This window comes from Drosophila sechellia, chromosome X (genome assembly GCF_004382195.2).
Source record: "Drosophila sechellia strain sech25 chromosome X, ASM438219v1, whole genome shotgun sequence".
Classification (NCBI taxonomy): domain Eukaryota; kingdom Metazoa; phylum Arthropoda; class Insecta; order Diptera; family Drosophilidae; genus Drosophila; species Drosophila sechellia.
In genome coordinates, this window is record NC_045954.1 from 3731077 (window position 1) to 3747725 (window position 16649).

The 16649-nt window shown below is 45.7% G+C and overlaps 2 protein-coding genes across 3 annotated transcripts; one reads left to right on the forward strand and one right to left on the reverse strand.

Annotated features, from left to right (window-relative positions):
- The first annotated feature begins 276 nt into the window (after positions 1-276).
- Positions 277-4853, forward strand: LOC6612550 (vesicle-associated membrane protein-associated protein B/C). Its single transcript, XM_032726783.1, has 7 exons — positions 277-643; positions 714-942; positions 2614-2766; positions 2851-2960; positions 3044-3256; positions 3320-3433; positions 4076-4853. The coding sequence occupies exons 2-7, from the start codon at positions 879-881 to the stop codon at positions 4229-4231; spliced, it is 810 nt and encodes a 269-aa protein (XP_032582674.1). The 5' UTR covers positions 277-643; positions 714-878; the 3' UTR covers positions 4232-4853.
- A 1276-nt stretch (positions 4854-6129) lies between these two features.
- On the reverse strand, positions 6130-16563 carry LOC6612549 (protein lava lamp). Of its 2 annotated transcripts, XM_032726776.1 has the most exons (10): positions 16496-16563; positions 15923-16177; positions 15789-15860; positions 15639-15719; positions 11867-15574; positions 11696-11809; positions 7746-11631; positions 7558-7681; positions 7294-7496; positions 6130-7226 (listed from the first exon to the last, which is right to left on the reverse strand). In XM_032726776.1, exons 2-10 carry the CDS (start codon positions 15974-15976, stop codon positions 7129-7131), a joined length of 8340 nt encoding a protein of 2779 aa, XP_032582667.1. In that variant the 5' UTR covers positions 15977-16177; positions 16496-16563; the 3' UTR covers positions 6130-7128. The 2 variants fall into 2 exon arrangements, with proteins under 2 accessions (XP_032582667.1, XP_002037057.1); XM_002037021.2 differs by lacking the exon at positions 16496-16563 and having other exon boundaries at positions 7558-7678; positions 15923-16480.
- Positions 16564-16649: the final 86 nt, after the last annotated feature.

Genomic DNA, 16649 nt, shown 5'->3' on the forward strand with positions numbered 1-16649 from the left:
TATAATATAATAAATTTCACGTACTGTTATGTTATAAATTTAACTAATTTTCATTTTGTCAAAAGCAGTAGCAGTTAAATGGCAATATTAGGGGTAAGTACTATTTTGGTGCAAATTGTTTTTAATAACATATTGAAATTACCTAAATAAAAAAAAAAATAGGACAATATATTTTCTAAGGTAATTTAACGACCAATGCTTGATAAGTATCGAAAGGTCGCTTAACGAAAAATATCGATACCCGATGCATCGATATTTTTTTTTACATCACTAGCTGACAGAATATATGGCTTTTTTACATTTTGCGTTTTCAACTGAAGTTTACGAAGAAACTGAAGCGTGGTAAACCACTGAAATCGAAAATATCGACAGAAAAGCAAAGGAAACTCGGTGAAGAAGTCGCACGTTGATCGTTGTGTTTTTTTCTCGAAATTTTCTGCAAAAAGCCCGTGCGTGCGTGAGTTTCTCTAGCTCTTCCTTTTTTCCCATGCGTGTGTGTGGTCGCATAAATTTACCGATATTTCGCCTGTGAGAGCGAAACGAACGAAAAACGAAAGAGAAAAAAAGAGGCGAGTAAAGTAAAACGAAACAGGCATAAAAACAGCAGCAGTTTTCTTAATATATTGGGCTAAAAAACGCAAACGTAAGCGAAAAATTTGAAATCCCTCTTTTAATTTACTTGTGTGCCTGTGTCTCGTATCTATGCGTGACAGCAAACAGCGAGCAAGAACAACAAATAGCTGGTCAAAAACAGGACGCACAAAAAATAAAATCAAAACGATAAGAGGCGAAAAGCGGAGAGAGTGAAATTCTCGGCAGAAACAACGACAAGAACAACACCAGAAGCAGCAACAACAACAACAACAAAAGCCGCCACAATGAGCAAATCACTCTTTGATCTTCCGTTGACCATTGACCCAGAACATGAGTTGCGTTTTGTAGGTAAGTTTATTTCACATTATTTTCGCGTTTTTGCGGAAAGGTCGCTGCATATCGACCAAAAAAGCCGATTCACCTCCAATTTCTTGCAAAGAGCAAACTGCAAGTTTCACTTTTTCTCTCTCTCACGCGCACATTTAATCTCCCTCCCTCTACGCTTTCTATTGCCATCTCGCTCGATTGGCTATCAATAATTTCCGTTGTTTTCGTGGTTCTTTTACATACGACACCTTTTATTGTTGTTCTTTTCGGGGTCTACGTGTATCACTGCTCTGCTTCTTTCCGTTCTTCTTTTCTTTTATTTTTTTTGCTTCAGCTCTTTAATGTATTTTATTTTTTTATGCCGGCAGCTGGCGTCGCTCTCTTTCTCACTTGCACTCGCCATCCCTCTCCCTCTTGCTCACTCGATTGCCGTTTTTGGCTAGCATTATATTTTTATACGTAAAAACTTGTCATGAGCCATTTTCATTTTTTCTTGCCTTTGGCTCCTTGAATTTTGCCCAAAAAGCAACAGCAGCAATGGCAAAAACAATGCAATGTGACAGCAAAAGAGCTCGCACAGTGGGTGCGACAAGTGGCACGGTCGTCAACACATTATTATTGAACGAACTCCTGTTGCCAAGCTGCATTTTCCAGTGCATAAACATTTAATTTTTTTCGCGAACTATGCACTCGTTTTATCACAGTCTCAATTGCAGAATGAAATTTCTACTTAAATGACCAATCATTGTTGATTTCGATCCACAATAATGCACCAACAACCATTCAACATTTGTATTTTGTCCTTTTGTAAAAAATTTAGTTAACTTTTAAAGTATTTTCCTATCGCTTCCAATGTGCGAAAATATTTTAATATCTGTATGTGTGTGAGTGAGCCTTAGCCCCATTCTTTTGCAACCCCCCTCGCCCACGTTTCCCGTTAGATCGTGAAGGGTCCGGGTGGCGGGGGGTGGAAAACACATGCATGACGCGACTTTGTCTAATGAAATTTCCTTGACACACACTTACACCAAAGAAAAACACGCACACGCCATGTTAACAAAAAAAAAGTTCCTTATATTCTTTCGTTAGTTTTTGCCCATTTCCTGGTTTGTTTTGCTTTTCTCACCAATGTGGCCAAAAAAAAAAAACTTTTAGCAAGTAAGACCCCGCGATCGATTTTTAATCGGTTCGAAAGTAACATTCTGAGTTATACTAGCGTTTATGAATCACATTTAATCTGAAGTATTTTACCATATTAGCTTGTAATTTCATAATAGTTGCAAAATAATTTACACATTTTTGTAGTGTAACAAACTTCAATGTGTAGGGTATTCCTCGATTTGTTTTGCTATTAATTCAATTAATTTGAACTTACTTTGACCAATGACGCAATGAGCGTGACGCGACACAAAAAATCAGGAAGAGTGGGGAAAATCGGGAAGGTAGGAATGGAATTTGGAAAGTGCGAGTGCTGGGTGCTCTATAGTACGGCTAATCGGGTGCATTCAATAAAGATCACATAAATAAAGCATTCAAAGATCATGCCATAAGGAAATCGGAAATCAGAAAAGAATAACAATAACAAAAACAATCAATTGGAAAATATGTATGTACATATGCTTTATATCTGCGATGAAATAAGTAATACTTGTTCCTAAGCTAACACTCATTTGATATATTCTCGCCTTACAGGTCCCTTCACCCGACCCGTCGTCAGAATCATGACTCTGCGAAACAACTCGGCTCTGCCTCTGGTCTTCAAGATCAAGACAACCGCCCCGAAACACTACTGTGTACGTCCAAACATCGGCAAGATAACTCCCTTTAGATCGACCCAGGTGGAGAGTGAGTATTTCTCAAATTGAATATAGTTACCCTGATAATATCGTTACTAATCGGTCTTCGCCCTCGTCCTCGGTATGTACATAGTCTGCCTCCAGCCATTCGTCTACGATCAGCAGGAGAAGAACAAGCACAAGTTCATGGTGCAGAGCGTTCTGGCACCCTTGGATGCTGATCTAAACGATTTAAATAAATTGGTAAGGAGAAACGGATAGAACTCTTAATGATAGCATAGTGTTTATATTAATTTTCTAATCAACGTCCTATTCTACGCACGCAGTGGAAGGAGCTGGAGCCCGAGCAGCTGATGGACGCCAAACTGAAGTGCGTTTTCGAGATGCCTAGCGCTGAGGCAAATGCTGAAAACACCAGCGGTGGTGGTGCCGTCGGCGGCGGAACCGGAGCTGCCGGAGGCGGAAGCGCGGGTGCCAATACTAGTTCAGCCAGCGCCGAGGCGCTCGAGAGCAAGCTGAAGCTCTCCATCGAGGATAAGGTATGTTAAGTCGAACAGGCAAAAAACCCCTCGCATCATAAATAACGCCAACATTTTACCCAGTTAAAGCCATCCAATTTGCTCGATACGTCTGAGAGTCTGGAGGCGCTGTCCGGAGAGATCAATGCGCTGCGTGAATGCAACAGTGAATTGCGAAGAGAGAATCTTCACTTGAAGGTAAGCCAATTCCAATATGACTCTTAATTTGTTCTCCGAGTAGTGCAATGTCGAAGTTACTGCTACCACCCAACTTCAAGTCTTCGAAGCGTTATTCGTCGCTTTCTCGTCGCACTTCAATACTTTGAAGTAAAAACGTGGATTTAATTACTTTGAAGTTTTAACGTGGATCTAAATACTTTGAAGTCTATCAACTTAAATCTGGTAGTTCCTTGGCAGCATATCAAGATTTCTTCAATATTGAGTTTTGGTTAGAATGATTCTATTCACCCATAAGGAGAAGCAGTCCTCTGATTTTTTTCAAATTACATGCTGACAATTAATGGCACTATTAGTGACAGTTTCTTGCATTAGGCTGATGTGGGCTGAATTTGCATCTGGTGCACTAAAAATAATCAGCCTTAAAATATAAATTAATGCAATATGGTTACTCCAAGAATAATGCAAACACTGACCTGTTGTGCCTGGGAGTTTTTTGCTCGTTTGATATATTATTATTATTATAGTACTTGCTTCAGTTGGGGTGCTGATATGCTTGAGTTTAAAGAAGAATACATAGGTTAATTATTTTGTAAGTAGCTATAAATAAGGATCAATCCATATCCATTGGCGTAAATTAATACATTTCTTAACCCTTTGCAGGATCAAATCACACGTTACCGGAGCTCGCCGGCCGTCAAACAGGTGAATGAGCCCTATGCCCCAGTCCTGGCTGAGAAGCAAATTCCGGTCTTTTACATAGCAGTTGCCATTGCTGCGGCCATCGTTAGCCTCCTGCTGGGCAAATTCTTTCTCTGAATGCCATAAACGAACGCCAGCAACATGCTACATGCAACGTGCAGCAACAGTAACAGCAAGAACAGCGGCAACACCATCATACAGCAACAACAAAAGCAGCAGCAACAGCAGCAACTAACAACAGCAACCACAACGAAAGAAGAACAGCAGCAGCAGGAGCATTAAAATATCCTTAATTGGCAGAAGAAGCAAACCACAGAGACGAATGTAAAGCTGACTAAACCCGGGGACCGTATACATTTAAACGGTTGTATTAAAAATCAAAAATAATCATTGTTTGTTAGCGAAACAAGTATCGCTCAGAATAGTATGGATTATAATGTGAGAAATGTTGTTTGGTTCCAAAAAATATTGCTCAAAGTCAGATTGCAGTTCTTTTTTAATACGAATCATAACAAGACTTAAGTGTAAAGCATCATTTTAAGCTGTATTAACGCTTCGTGTATTTCAACAAAAAATATTTAAGTTTTTGCAAGATTTCGCTTGAATTGGTCGCAACCGGACTTTGAGTAATAAGAACATTTGGGCCCTATAAAATCCCTCACATCATAATCAATACTTAAAAAAAGAAAACATAACGAATGATTACTTTTGGTACCTGGGCTAAACAAAAAAAAAAAAACAGCATAGAAAGGGAAAAATAGGAGAGACTATCGTATTTTCGCAAGGGGGAAAATCTCTCAAGAAATCTTTTAAATCCGCTAAGATCCATACGTATATTTGCTCAGATTTTCGATTGCATTTTTTCGCTATTATTAATTTGTAGAACTTAAGTTTAAAATGCCTCACAATTCGTTTTAATCATTTTTTTCGATGTATTTTCAAAAGGGAAAAGTCAAGTATTTCAAAGAATAACCAAAATTATCGTTAATCATACCTTCTCGACGAAACTAAAAGAAAAACCAAATTGTTACTTGAGTGCGAGAATAAACTTTAGTTTTATCAATTTATTTTTTATTATTAGCTTTATTTAAAAAATCAATTTTTTGCAACCACATAGACCTAGATGTAAAATTTAAATCGAAAACAGAAACGCAAATGACATGAAAAAAAAAACATTTCGCAAAAAGCAACAAAAATTAAGAAGAAACACTTGTATGGAAAACCAATCAATGAAAAGCTTCAAAAAAAAAAAAAAAAAAAAAAAAAATGCTCTGCAAGGCCGACGCTCTCTAAGAAAGAAAAGTTGCTTCACCTCACTCCTCGTTTCATCTCTCTTTTTCATTGTCCGTCTGTCTCTCTCTAAATTGCGGACGCCGTCTCTATATATACATATTTATATAGAATCATTATTTTTGGTTGGCATTTGCATTTACTAAGTTTCGTTTTAGTCACTTCAGTGGTTACATTACTACATATACACACACACACCACTCAATGAACGCTATATATATATATATATATATATATATATATATGAATATACTGAATTTCTGTAAGCAAACCTTTATGTAATTTGTGTTGTTTGCCAAGGTCGAATTGAACGATTTCCAGCCCAAATGGCACCGAAATAGAGAAAATCCTTCAACTTTATCCGACACGCCGATATATATATACGATCTAATAAGTGCAAAAAAAAATCAATCAATTTTCTAAAAAAAAAAAAAGAGCGAAAAAATCTTTACTAGAAGCAAAACAAACGCGTGTTGTTCATGGTTTACACTGCACCCGCGGATCCATTAGATATGGATCCATAGATACATCCACCCACCCTCCCACTTGGTTCCTTTCGTAGCGCTATTTATTTAACTGGCGATGCATCTTGTTTCACACTATTGTTTCCCAACACATTTCATTGCTATTGTTCGTGGTTACGACTTTTTTATATAGTTTGCAAAGCATTGAAAAAGGGTATATAGATTTATACATGAATATATATTCGCCGACATGCATGATCGCTGTAATTTCATAGGCATGTGGAAAACTCGTATTTAAATGTTTAACTAGAAATACAGAAAATAAAAGAAAAAATGAACTAAAAATAAATAAAAGGAGATGTGGAAATAAACAAATGATAAAGACAAAAGCAAATCATAAGCAAATTGTACTTGATGTCAGCTGTAGCAAAAACAAAACACAATATATATGAACATAATATTATTAATAAAATGTGAAAACGGAACTTAACATTCAAAAATTGTTTCGATACATTTAACAACATTCAATTGCATTATTTGATTGAAGTCAACCGACACACACACACACACACTTTACTCACACCCGAAAATCTGTCTCCTCGCGAAGTGGGCGCAAAATCAAAGTTATAGAAGAAGATCTGGAAGCTGGAGGAGATCGCCACATACACACACACACACATACACACACACACACAAGAGAAAAACAATTATTATAATATTTACAGCATGAATCTTAAAAACTAAGCGTTTTTTTCTCAAAGGAAAAGTAAAATGAAACATTGTTAATTAAACATCAAATATCATTTGAAATAAATTTAAATAAAACGAAAAGGAACCGCAATGGTGTCTTATTATATACATCCGATGTCTTAGATTGTGCTATGAATCCCATTTAAGCACCAGATTGTAAACCCTATAAAAAAAAACGTTGGTTTAGTTCTTAAATTCTCTTTAGTTAAGTTTTCTGTTTTCTGGTTTTTCTTCAGCTTCGTTTCACAATTCGTTTTGTTTTATACAATTTTTACATATCTACAACATAAAACGTACGCGTTTGGAACCAATCGGGAATACGGCTAGAATGGCCAAGGGGAGAGCTTTTTCAGCTAGCCAAGGTACATAATATCGTATAAAGAACTCTAATGCTATCGCCATTGTCCGCACAAGGAAGGCCAGAATCGAAGTAAAAGTAATGATTTGTTATTAAAGTGCTAGTCGTAGGAATCCGGGCTGTGGTCGTTCTTGCCGCGAAATGGAAATGGGTTAGCCAGTGGTTTGGTGGCCCGCCTCCTCCTCCTTATTGTTGTTGCCCAGTATCCAGTCCATGAGCATCATCGATGGCGAACGCAATCCGGATTGAGCTGTGAATTTGAATTGGATTCGGTTAGGGACAGGGCACTTGCCGACGCTTTAGTAGCATCCACTCACAGAGATCCACGCCTATTGCTGTTGGAGCTGCTGATGTTGGCGCCGTTGCTGCTGCTACTACCCCTACTCCTGCTCCTGATTGCGATCCCGAGCTCTGCTTGGCCATGTCCTTTTGCAGTTGAAGCATCTGCTGCAGGCGCTGCTCGCGCTCGTCCACGATGACCTTGTCCTTGGAATGCTTCACCGTCTGCAACTCAGCTAGCCTGAAAAGAGCAATAATAACCATCAAACCTTTGCTCCATTGTCTTGTGGGACAGCACTCACTTCTGCTTGAGGTCACTGCCTGCTGCACTCGTCGTTCCCAGAAGCTCGCTGTTGCTGCCCGCACTGCTGATTTTGCTGGGACTGCTGCTCGAGGCGGCTGATGAGGATGCCGTGGCACTTGCTGCTTCGCAATAGAGGAGAACAAAAGTTAGGAATGACTCGGATCATATATATATATATATACTTACGTTCATCGCTAACGCGACTCCGCTCAGTTTCCAGCTGTCGCAGCGTGTCCGACAACTTCAGTTGCAGGTGATCACGTTCCTCAAGCAACTGCACCAGTTCCACAATCATCTCCTCGACTCGCATGTCCCGCTGGTGCAGCATCATGAGGGCGTAATCTAGATCCGCTTTAAGCACATACTCGGGCAGTGGTTCGTTGGCAGTTAAGGATGGTGGTCCACCAGCTGAGACTGTTGTCGAGGCAGGATTGCCCCCACTGGCTCCTCCTCGATTCTGCAGCCGGAACGGATCGTATTGGGCGGCTAGACGAGCGTACTCGGCTGAACGAATGGCCAGCTGTTCCTTTAGCGTCACAATCTCCATTTCCTGCGTTTCCAGCGCCTTTTGCATCTTTTGCATTATGTCGCTGGTGGCCTCACCTTGTGTGCACTGCTGACTTTGGGGCAGTTCCCTCTGCTGCTGCTGGGTAACCTCATCAAGTTGCGCCTTGAAGGCGGCTTCCCTTTGAGAGAGATGTTCCTGCCAAATTCTGGCCACCTCGCCGCACTTTTGCTCCACCAACTGTTCCCACTGCTGATTGATAGCTGACAGATCGGGTATTTGCTGTGCAGCGGGACTCTGGCCAAGATTTTGGCTTTGCAAGATTTCTAGAGAACGGCGCAGCTCGGTGATTTCAATGTTTTTGGTATCCAGCTGGAGCAGCGTTTGCTTCATCCTATCCTCCAGCTCTAGGCTGCTAAGAACATGATTGTTAAGCACACGCAGTTCCTCCTCCATGTCCGATTTTTCCTGCTGGAGCTGTTGGCACAGGCTTTTTAGCTTTTCAACGGTCTCCCCGTCGTCCTTTGGAGGAGCAGCGTACACCTGCTGATCTTCCTTGTCCTCCTCCAATTGCTTGACCTGCATGCGTAGTAGCTGCAGCTCTTGATTTTTGGTCAGGATCTCGAAGACAAGCTTCTCCGTTTGATCCTCACGCATAAGCTCTTCGATGCGTTGCTTTAGGTGCACAATCTCTGATTCCTTCTCCTGCAGTTGAGCCATTTGCTCATCATTCCTGGAGGCCATGTCCACCGAGAGTTGTTGACCCTGACAACTCTTACGCAATGCTTCCAATTCGGTTTGGTCGCGTGCGCGCAGAGCTTCCAGTTCGATTAGTTGTTGGCGCAGCTGTTGAAGCTCCAGTTGTTGGTTATCCTGCTGCCCGATTGCAATCCTTGCCGCTTCATCGTGCCCCTGGCTACTCTGACGCAATACTTCCAATTCGGTTTGATCGCGTGCGCGCAGAGTTTCCAGTTCGACTATTTCTTGGCGCAGCTGCTGGAGCTCCAGCTGTTGATTATCCTGCTGCTCGATTGCAATCCTTGCCGCTTCATCGTGACCCTGGCTACTCTGACGCAGTGCTTCCAATTCGGTTTGATCGCGTGTGCGCAGTGCTTCCAGTTCGCTTACTTGTTGGCGCAGTTGCTGGAGTTCCAATTTTTGGTTGTCTTCCGCCTCATCGTAACCTTGGCTACTCTGACGCAATGCTTCCAATTCGGCTTGATCGCGTGTGCGCTCATCTTCCATTTCAATTAATTGTTGGCGCAGTTGCTGGATCTCCTGCTGTAGGCTCTCAATCCTCGCCGCCTCATCGCCGTCTAAGAATGAAGAGACAGTTGCGGCAGGCTCACCCCACTGGTCTAGTTGGCTAAGCTTTTCTTGGAGCTCCCGAATGCGAGCCTGGTACATTTGCACATCCATGTCCTGACGCTCCTTCATTTCGGCCATACGATCGTTTCCTGCTGTCAGAACATCGATGCGTTTCGCTAACTTTTCTTTTTCCAGGGCGTGCTGCTGCGATATTTCTTCCGCTTTGCTCAGTCGGGACTCTTGCAACTGGAGCTGATGCTTCAGCTCCTCAATAATGGTTGAATCCAGATCATTATCCACTGTCACAGTGGGCGTAGCGGTCGTTGTTGCCTTCGTTTTGTATTCCTTCAGACGCTTCATCAGCTTGGCGGCTTTGGTCTGAAGTTCGGTCTTTTGCTGCTCGGCATTGGACAACTGGAGCTCCAATTGAGCGATTCTCGTGTGCAGGTGCTCCACATCGGTTTGCGGAGCTTCGTTGGCGGCACTTGCCCAGGGATCCTCGTCAACGCCCCAATCAATAGTTTGAGCAGTCTGCTCTTGAATTTCCTGCTTTGGCTGGCACAAGTATGCCTTTTTGGGCTGGATCAGTGGTTCCACCACTGGCTCCGTTTGCGGCAGACCCAAATCCAAATGGTGACTAACAGCATCGGGCACTGTTTCCTCCGCTTGACCGCCAAAGAACATGTCCAATGTAGGCGCTGCCGCCGGTTGGATAAGCTTCTCCAGTGCCGCCAAGCGATCACGTTCCTCGTTGGCCGTATGAATGTCGGCCAGCTTCTGTGTCCGTTCGCTCAGCAGGCGCTCTACTTCCACAAGGCGCTGCTCCAACTGCAAACGTCGCTCTTCCTGCTCCGCCAAATTCTGATTTCGCGCCAGCAGCTTCGTTTCCAAATCCTGCGCATGTTTCTCTAGATCAGAAACATTGCGCTGAAGATCCTCGATTGTAGGTGGTGGAGAAATAGGTGGTGGTGCACTTGCCGCTAGGGAAGAAACCCTCAGCGGTTGGGCAATTTCATCGAAGGGCGAGGGGGCGGCCAAAGCATCGCCACCAAAGAACAGTGAAGCCGGTGGAGGATGCTGCTGCGATTGAACAGCAGGATGATGATGCTGTTGCTGCTGCTGCCTGGCCAGTTGTGCCTGCAGTTCGCTTAGCTGCTCCGCCAACCGTTTGTTCTCCGTTTCGATGTAGACCTGATCGTCAGTTTGATTCTGACCCAGAGTGTCCAACTCAGCGATTCGCTGCTGCAGCGCTTGCAGTTCCTGGCTGTGATTGGCGCATAGAGCATCTATCTGAGTGCGCAGGTTGTCCATTTCGGTCTTGTCCTGCATGGCCTGCATGCGAAGTTCCTGGAGCTCCAAAACGTCTTGCTCAGCACTGTCATGCTGCAAACGGAGCAGTGTCACTTCTCTACTCAAAGTGGATCTCTCGCGTTCCACCTCCTGGAACTCTTCGTTGAGTCGCTGTAGTTCCTCAGTTTGTTGGTTCACAAGCTCTTGGGACCGCTCCAATTGCTGGCAAAGATCTCGCGTTTCGGCAGCAGCTCGTTCCACATGGCTATTGAGGTCGCATTCGAGTTCATCGAGCTCCGTGGCCTTGGCTGCCAGTTTGGCATCGTAAACCTGCCGCTGACGGTGCAGATCCGCCTCCTTGACGTCCAGTTGCTGTCGGAGCTCGGCCAGCTCCTCCTGGCTGTGGCTGCTCATCTGTTCCCTTTCTGCCTGGGCGGTGGCTGTTAGTTGCGAGTGTTTGGCCAGCAGAGACTCGTAGTCCGCTCGCAGGCCAGCCAGTTGCTGCCTGCTCTCTTCAGCTTCGCTGGTGAGCAACTCAAGTTGGCGACTTTGAGCTTGCTCCCGTTGTCCAAGCTCATACAAACGCTCCTGTAGCTGCTGATCCTGTTGGCGCTGCTGCTCTTCCTGCTCGCGCTGTTCCTGCAACTGTTGCTCCAGTATTTGCACTTTATCTTGGGACGCCGCTTGATGGTTAGCCTGATTGGCGGCCTGTTCCTCAAGAGCAGCGCTTCTGGTCTGCAGTTCCGTATTCTGCGCCTCCAGCGACTCAATGTACGAGGCATCCTCCTGTAGCTTGGCTTGAATCCCTTCGTGAAGTGTCTCCAGACGGGCGATGGTCATCTCAAAGTTCGCCTTATCGCTGGCGTACTGCTGCGCCAATAGAGAGTGTTGCTCCTGGGCCGCCGTAAGCTGGACACGAAGCTGTTGTAGTTCTCTCTCTGCCACTTGGAGGGATTCCGCTTGTTGTTGCTAAAATAGTTCGATTTGTTGCTTTAGAAGGTAAATTATGTTCAAGTTCAGAGTTCAATCTCACCGATTGTGATTCCAATAGTTGATGTGAGGTCTTGGTAATGGTATTATCGCCTTCACCAGCTGTCCTGCTCTTTTGGTTTTCCAGCTTAAGAATCTCTTGTCGGAGGGCAGTAATCTGTTGAGGGTGATTATTATCTTCGACATCAAATATGGCTTAAAATCGATTACTCACCTCCGCATCCTTTTCTAGACGCAGTTGCTCTTGCGCGGCCCGCGTGTTCCGCACATGATCCACCTCGCTGTCTTGATCCTGCTGCAGTTGCTGTAGCTCACGCTGCAGCGATTGAATCGTGGCATTACGAAGCTTTATCAACTCCTTGGACTTTTCAAATTTCTTCGATTTTGCCTCTAATTGACGACGCAATTCCTCGACAGCAGTGGGCTCTTCATTTACCCTCTGTCCAAGATTATGGATGTCCTCTTGGAGCTTGGAGATTTCTTCCCTGAGTCTGGAGTTCTCCTGGCCCAGTTGAAAGACTTCCTGGTCGGCTTCTTGGCGCTCGCGTCGCAACTCCTTGCTTACCAGGTTGGCATCTTGGAGCTCCGCATCACGTACTTGGATTAGTTGCTCCTGCTCTTGGATTTGCTGCTTTAACTGACGCAAGGCATCGCGGTTTTCCAGGTTGGCATGAATCTTGGCCTTAAGGTCTTCGTTAAGCTTGCTGACCTGTTGCTGCAGTTGTTCCACCCGATGGTTGTCGACGATCGGTTCACGTTCCACCTCTTCTTTCTGCTTGACGAGCTCCTGCTGTTCTTGAAGTTGACTAGTAAGCTCCTGGACCTTCTGCTCGAGATCGGCATTGTCCTGTGTGCGTTTTTTGAGGTTAAGGGCATACTTCTTGAGTTTCTCGCGCAGTTCGCAGTTCTTGAACTGCTCCTCTTTGTGGGCCTGTTCTAATCCTTGATACTCCTGGATTTGCTGGTTCAGGGCATCGACAGTCTCCTGGCTGGAGGTCAATTCGCTGACCTGCTGGGCAACTAAATTTTTGCTAACGCGCAGTGCCTCTCGGAGCTGATCCGGATCCTCTTTGGCTCTCAATTCGCGAAGCTCCTCTTGTGCTGATTGCAGTTCCAGCATCTTAATGTTGAGAGCGTGCTCGCTTTCGCTGACACTCTCAATGAGTTGCTGCTTCTGCTCGGCAACTAGAGTCTGTAGGATACTCAGCTCGCCCTCCAGAGATTCGGCTCGGGCCTCTAGCTCTCGACGAATCCTTGTTTGCTGCTCCAGTTGCTTCTCATGGCTCATTTCCTTGGAGTTGAGCAGCTGATCAAATTGTTCTGATTGCAGCTGGAGTTGTGTGATCTCGGCACTCTGCCTGGCCACCAATTGCAGCTGTTCTGCTTCGGTTTGACGCAGCTCCCTGATTTGATCTAGCTGCTCTTCGATCTGCTGCCGTTGCTCGACCTGCACGGAGCGAGCGTCCTCCAGCTGAGACTGCAGTTGCAGGATTTCATCTTCTTTTTGAGCATCGGAACCAACTATGGCCAATGGCGCTTCGGTTTCAGGATAGCTTTCCCGCAATTCATCCAATTCCTGGCGCAAACGGGAGATCACCGCCTTGAGTTCCGCGTTCTGTGCGTTCAGCTGCTCGTATTCCGCAAGGGCTTTTCCATTGGGTGCGGTCACGGCAACCACGGTCTCCACAACGGTAACAGTTTCTACCGCGGTGCTTGCTTCCTTAACCTTGTGGAGAAGCTCACTCAACTGGGTGTGACAGTTCTTGGCCTCCTTCGCCAGTTTCTTGGACACATTGAACTTGGCCTGCCTATCGTTGGCCTTGCGATAGGCCTCCAATTCAGAGTTGAGTTTGCTCAGGGATTTCTCGCATTTCTCAAAGAGCACGGGGCCTCCTTCGCCAGCGTCCAGTGTTGCGACCACTTCGGAGGAGCGTTGCATTGAACTGAGTTCCTGCGAGAGGTTGGATGAGGTGGACGTGGAGGAGATCAGATCCTTCTCACGTTCACGCTGCAACACCTGAAGGGAACTTGAACTTTCCTCCAATCTTGCCTGGAGTTGCAAATTCTCGGCCGACAATTGCTCCAGCTTGTCCAATACCTCTCCGCGCTCCTGGGTGAAAAGTTCGAGCCGTTCTCTAAGCTGAGAAAGAGTTTCGCCAGAGGAATCCTCCTCCTCAGTGTGCTCGGTTTGAGTGAGCTCGCTGACGTTACTGGGTCCTTGTGGATGCACTTGCTTCTGCTCCTGGGCGTCGCCCTCGCTGGCCGGACGCCGTTGGCCTAGGCACTCTAAGTGATGGCGCTCCACTATTTCAATGGATTCCGCCGAACTGGATGAACTGAGTAAGGCCTCCAGGGCCTGTTGCAATTCCAATTTCTGCTCTTCTAGCAAACGAATTGTTTCCAGCTGCAGTGGATTGGACTCCGTCGATTGCTCTGGCTGGCGATCGTCCTCCTGCATGTTGGCCAACTGCCATTGCCCCTTCTCGTCCTCGAGGACGGCGATCCTCTGCTGCAGTTCCTCGTTATCAGCCAACAGTGAAGCCAACTGCTGTTGGCCATCTTGGGATTGGAATTTCTGCAGCTTCTTTTCCGCCTGCTTGCATTTCAGCTTTAGCTTTATGTTGGCCTTGTTCGTTTCATCCAGCTTTTGCTTCAGCTGCTGCAGATCCTCCTGCATCTGCTTGCTGGCGGCACTGTCCTCCGAATGGTCCTCCAGAAATAGGGGCTTACTGCGACTGCTTTGCGCGAGTTTCTCCTCAAGCAGACGCAGATTCACATTGAGCACATTGAGTTCCGTTGTCTTTTCTGCGAGTTCTTCGTTTTGGGCAGCCATTGCCGACTTCTGTTCCTGCAGCTCTAGAAGCTGCGCCGCTATGGTGGCTTCCAGTTCTTCAAGGCGCTGGGAAACAACCTCATCGGTCACCTGGAGCTTCGCCTGGACAGCAACTTGCTGACGCAACTCCTCATTAGTTGCCTGTAGATCAGCTAGCTGGTTGGTGAGCTCCTGGAGCTGTTTGGCGAGCTCCGCGCTCACCTGTGCGTCGGTAGACGCTGCCTCCGATTGCGGACTGCGGGAAGCCTTTTCCTGCTCTTGTTCCAACTCCAGATTACGCTGTCTTTCGCGCGCCGTGGTCAGCTCTTCCTGAAGTTCACAGCGGGTCGTTTCTAACAGGTCGTTGACGTTTTCTAGCTCTGTTAGTCGTTCTCTTAGGACTAAAACTTCTCCCTGGAGGCGGGAGTTCTCCTGCACCTTCAGGCTATCCTCTCCGGCCTGGACCACACGCAATTGCTCCAACTCCTCGTTTCGCTGGGTGAGCGTGCGCTGTAATTCCGCACCGGATAGTTCCAATCGCTCGATGAGTTCAGCGCGCTTGGCCAGTTCTGTACGCAATTCATGTAGCTCCTGTTCCTGACGACCCTGCCTGAGTTCCGTCAACTTCATACGACTCCTGAGCAACTTCACCCGGCTTTCGTCCACCGCCTCCTGACCCTGGGCCTCCAAGTCCAAGGCAGAACGATGGCGGGAAACGGGTGGATTGGAGGCAGACGACGTGTGTCGCAGGTCCGTCATAGAAGAGCCCAGCTCGGCTGACGTTTGGTGGCCAATATTCGACTTTACAGAAAGAAGAGACTTGGCCAGATCCCTCTTGCGCTGCTCCAACAAGGCACGATTTTGTTCCGTGCGCTGTGTGAGCATCAGAAGCTTCTCGCTGCCACTGGTTTGGAGTAGAGAGACATCACCGGGGTCGCTTTCCTTTGTGGGTGAGACCAGTGGAGTGGAAGAGTCGCCGGAGCGCGTCTTCAACACAGTGAGCTTCTGACCCAGTGTCTTAAGCGATTCCACGGAGTCACTCATGCTGGACTTGTGTCGCCCATCCTGGGATTTCCTTAAGGCGCGTTCTTTTAAGGCAGTGAGGCGCTCCTGAAAGCAATCATTTCGAGTTATTTAAAGACATGAACCACTTGATTCACAGCCCCTAACTAACCTGCTGCTTGTACAGATTCTCTTTCAGGCTGTCCAAACGGCCCTTGCCTTCGGTGCCTCTCGTTGTGCTGGCGGATACATTCTGTACGGTAGATTCAACAGATTACAATGGATCCTGCTTCACTTGTGGGATTTTCTCAGATTTACCCACCTGTAACGAGGACAGATCGTTGGAGCTGCCCGCCAAGCGTATATCCGCCTCGCCATATTCGTGATCGTCGGGCTGCAAGTGATCATGATCAGTATGCACGCATGTACGCACAGAGAACACCAAGTGAAACCCACCTGAACGATGGAGAAATCGTAGAAGCTCTCCAAAGCACCCGAATCCTCCGCCATTGTCGTTTCAATTACAAAATATTACTAACTATCCTAGTGTACCGGACCAAATGCAGCAGCAGCAGCAACAACAAAAAAAAAAAAACCAAAAACAAACAAAAACACAAATCGGGGGGAATCGGGAATATATATGCGGACTGGCTATCTGAAGGACCGATTATATATCCACGGTGGCTGCGGAGCGCTAACTATCGACATTGACTGCAACGAGAGAGGGTTTACCATATAGCTAGCATAAAACATCAGCTATCGATCGGCTCGAATTGTCTTTAGCTTTAAATTTGTGTTTTTTGTTGTTCTTTTTATTTTATGGAATTCGTGGCACTGACGTGTGCACCTCTCTATAGATGTGTGCGTGTGTGTGTGACTGTGTGTGCGAGTGGGACTGCGTATGTGTTTTGTTTGCTGTTTTTCCAGCGCTTGTGTCGTTTTTCGCCTGGTTTCTGAGTTACAAGTCACTAAGCACTAGATTGCAACGTAAGACCTTTCTTATTTGCACGCTGACTGAGGTATATTTACCAATTCTAATTAATGCCAGCGTAAAAACAATTTGATGCCAGGGCTGCGCAACAACTGAATTGGGTCACATAGCCCTGGTAAGTTATCGAATAACAGATGGCTCGATAGCACTTGCGCCTTTAATCAATCAATCGATTACAATCTAATTTAAAAA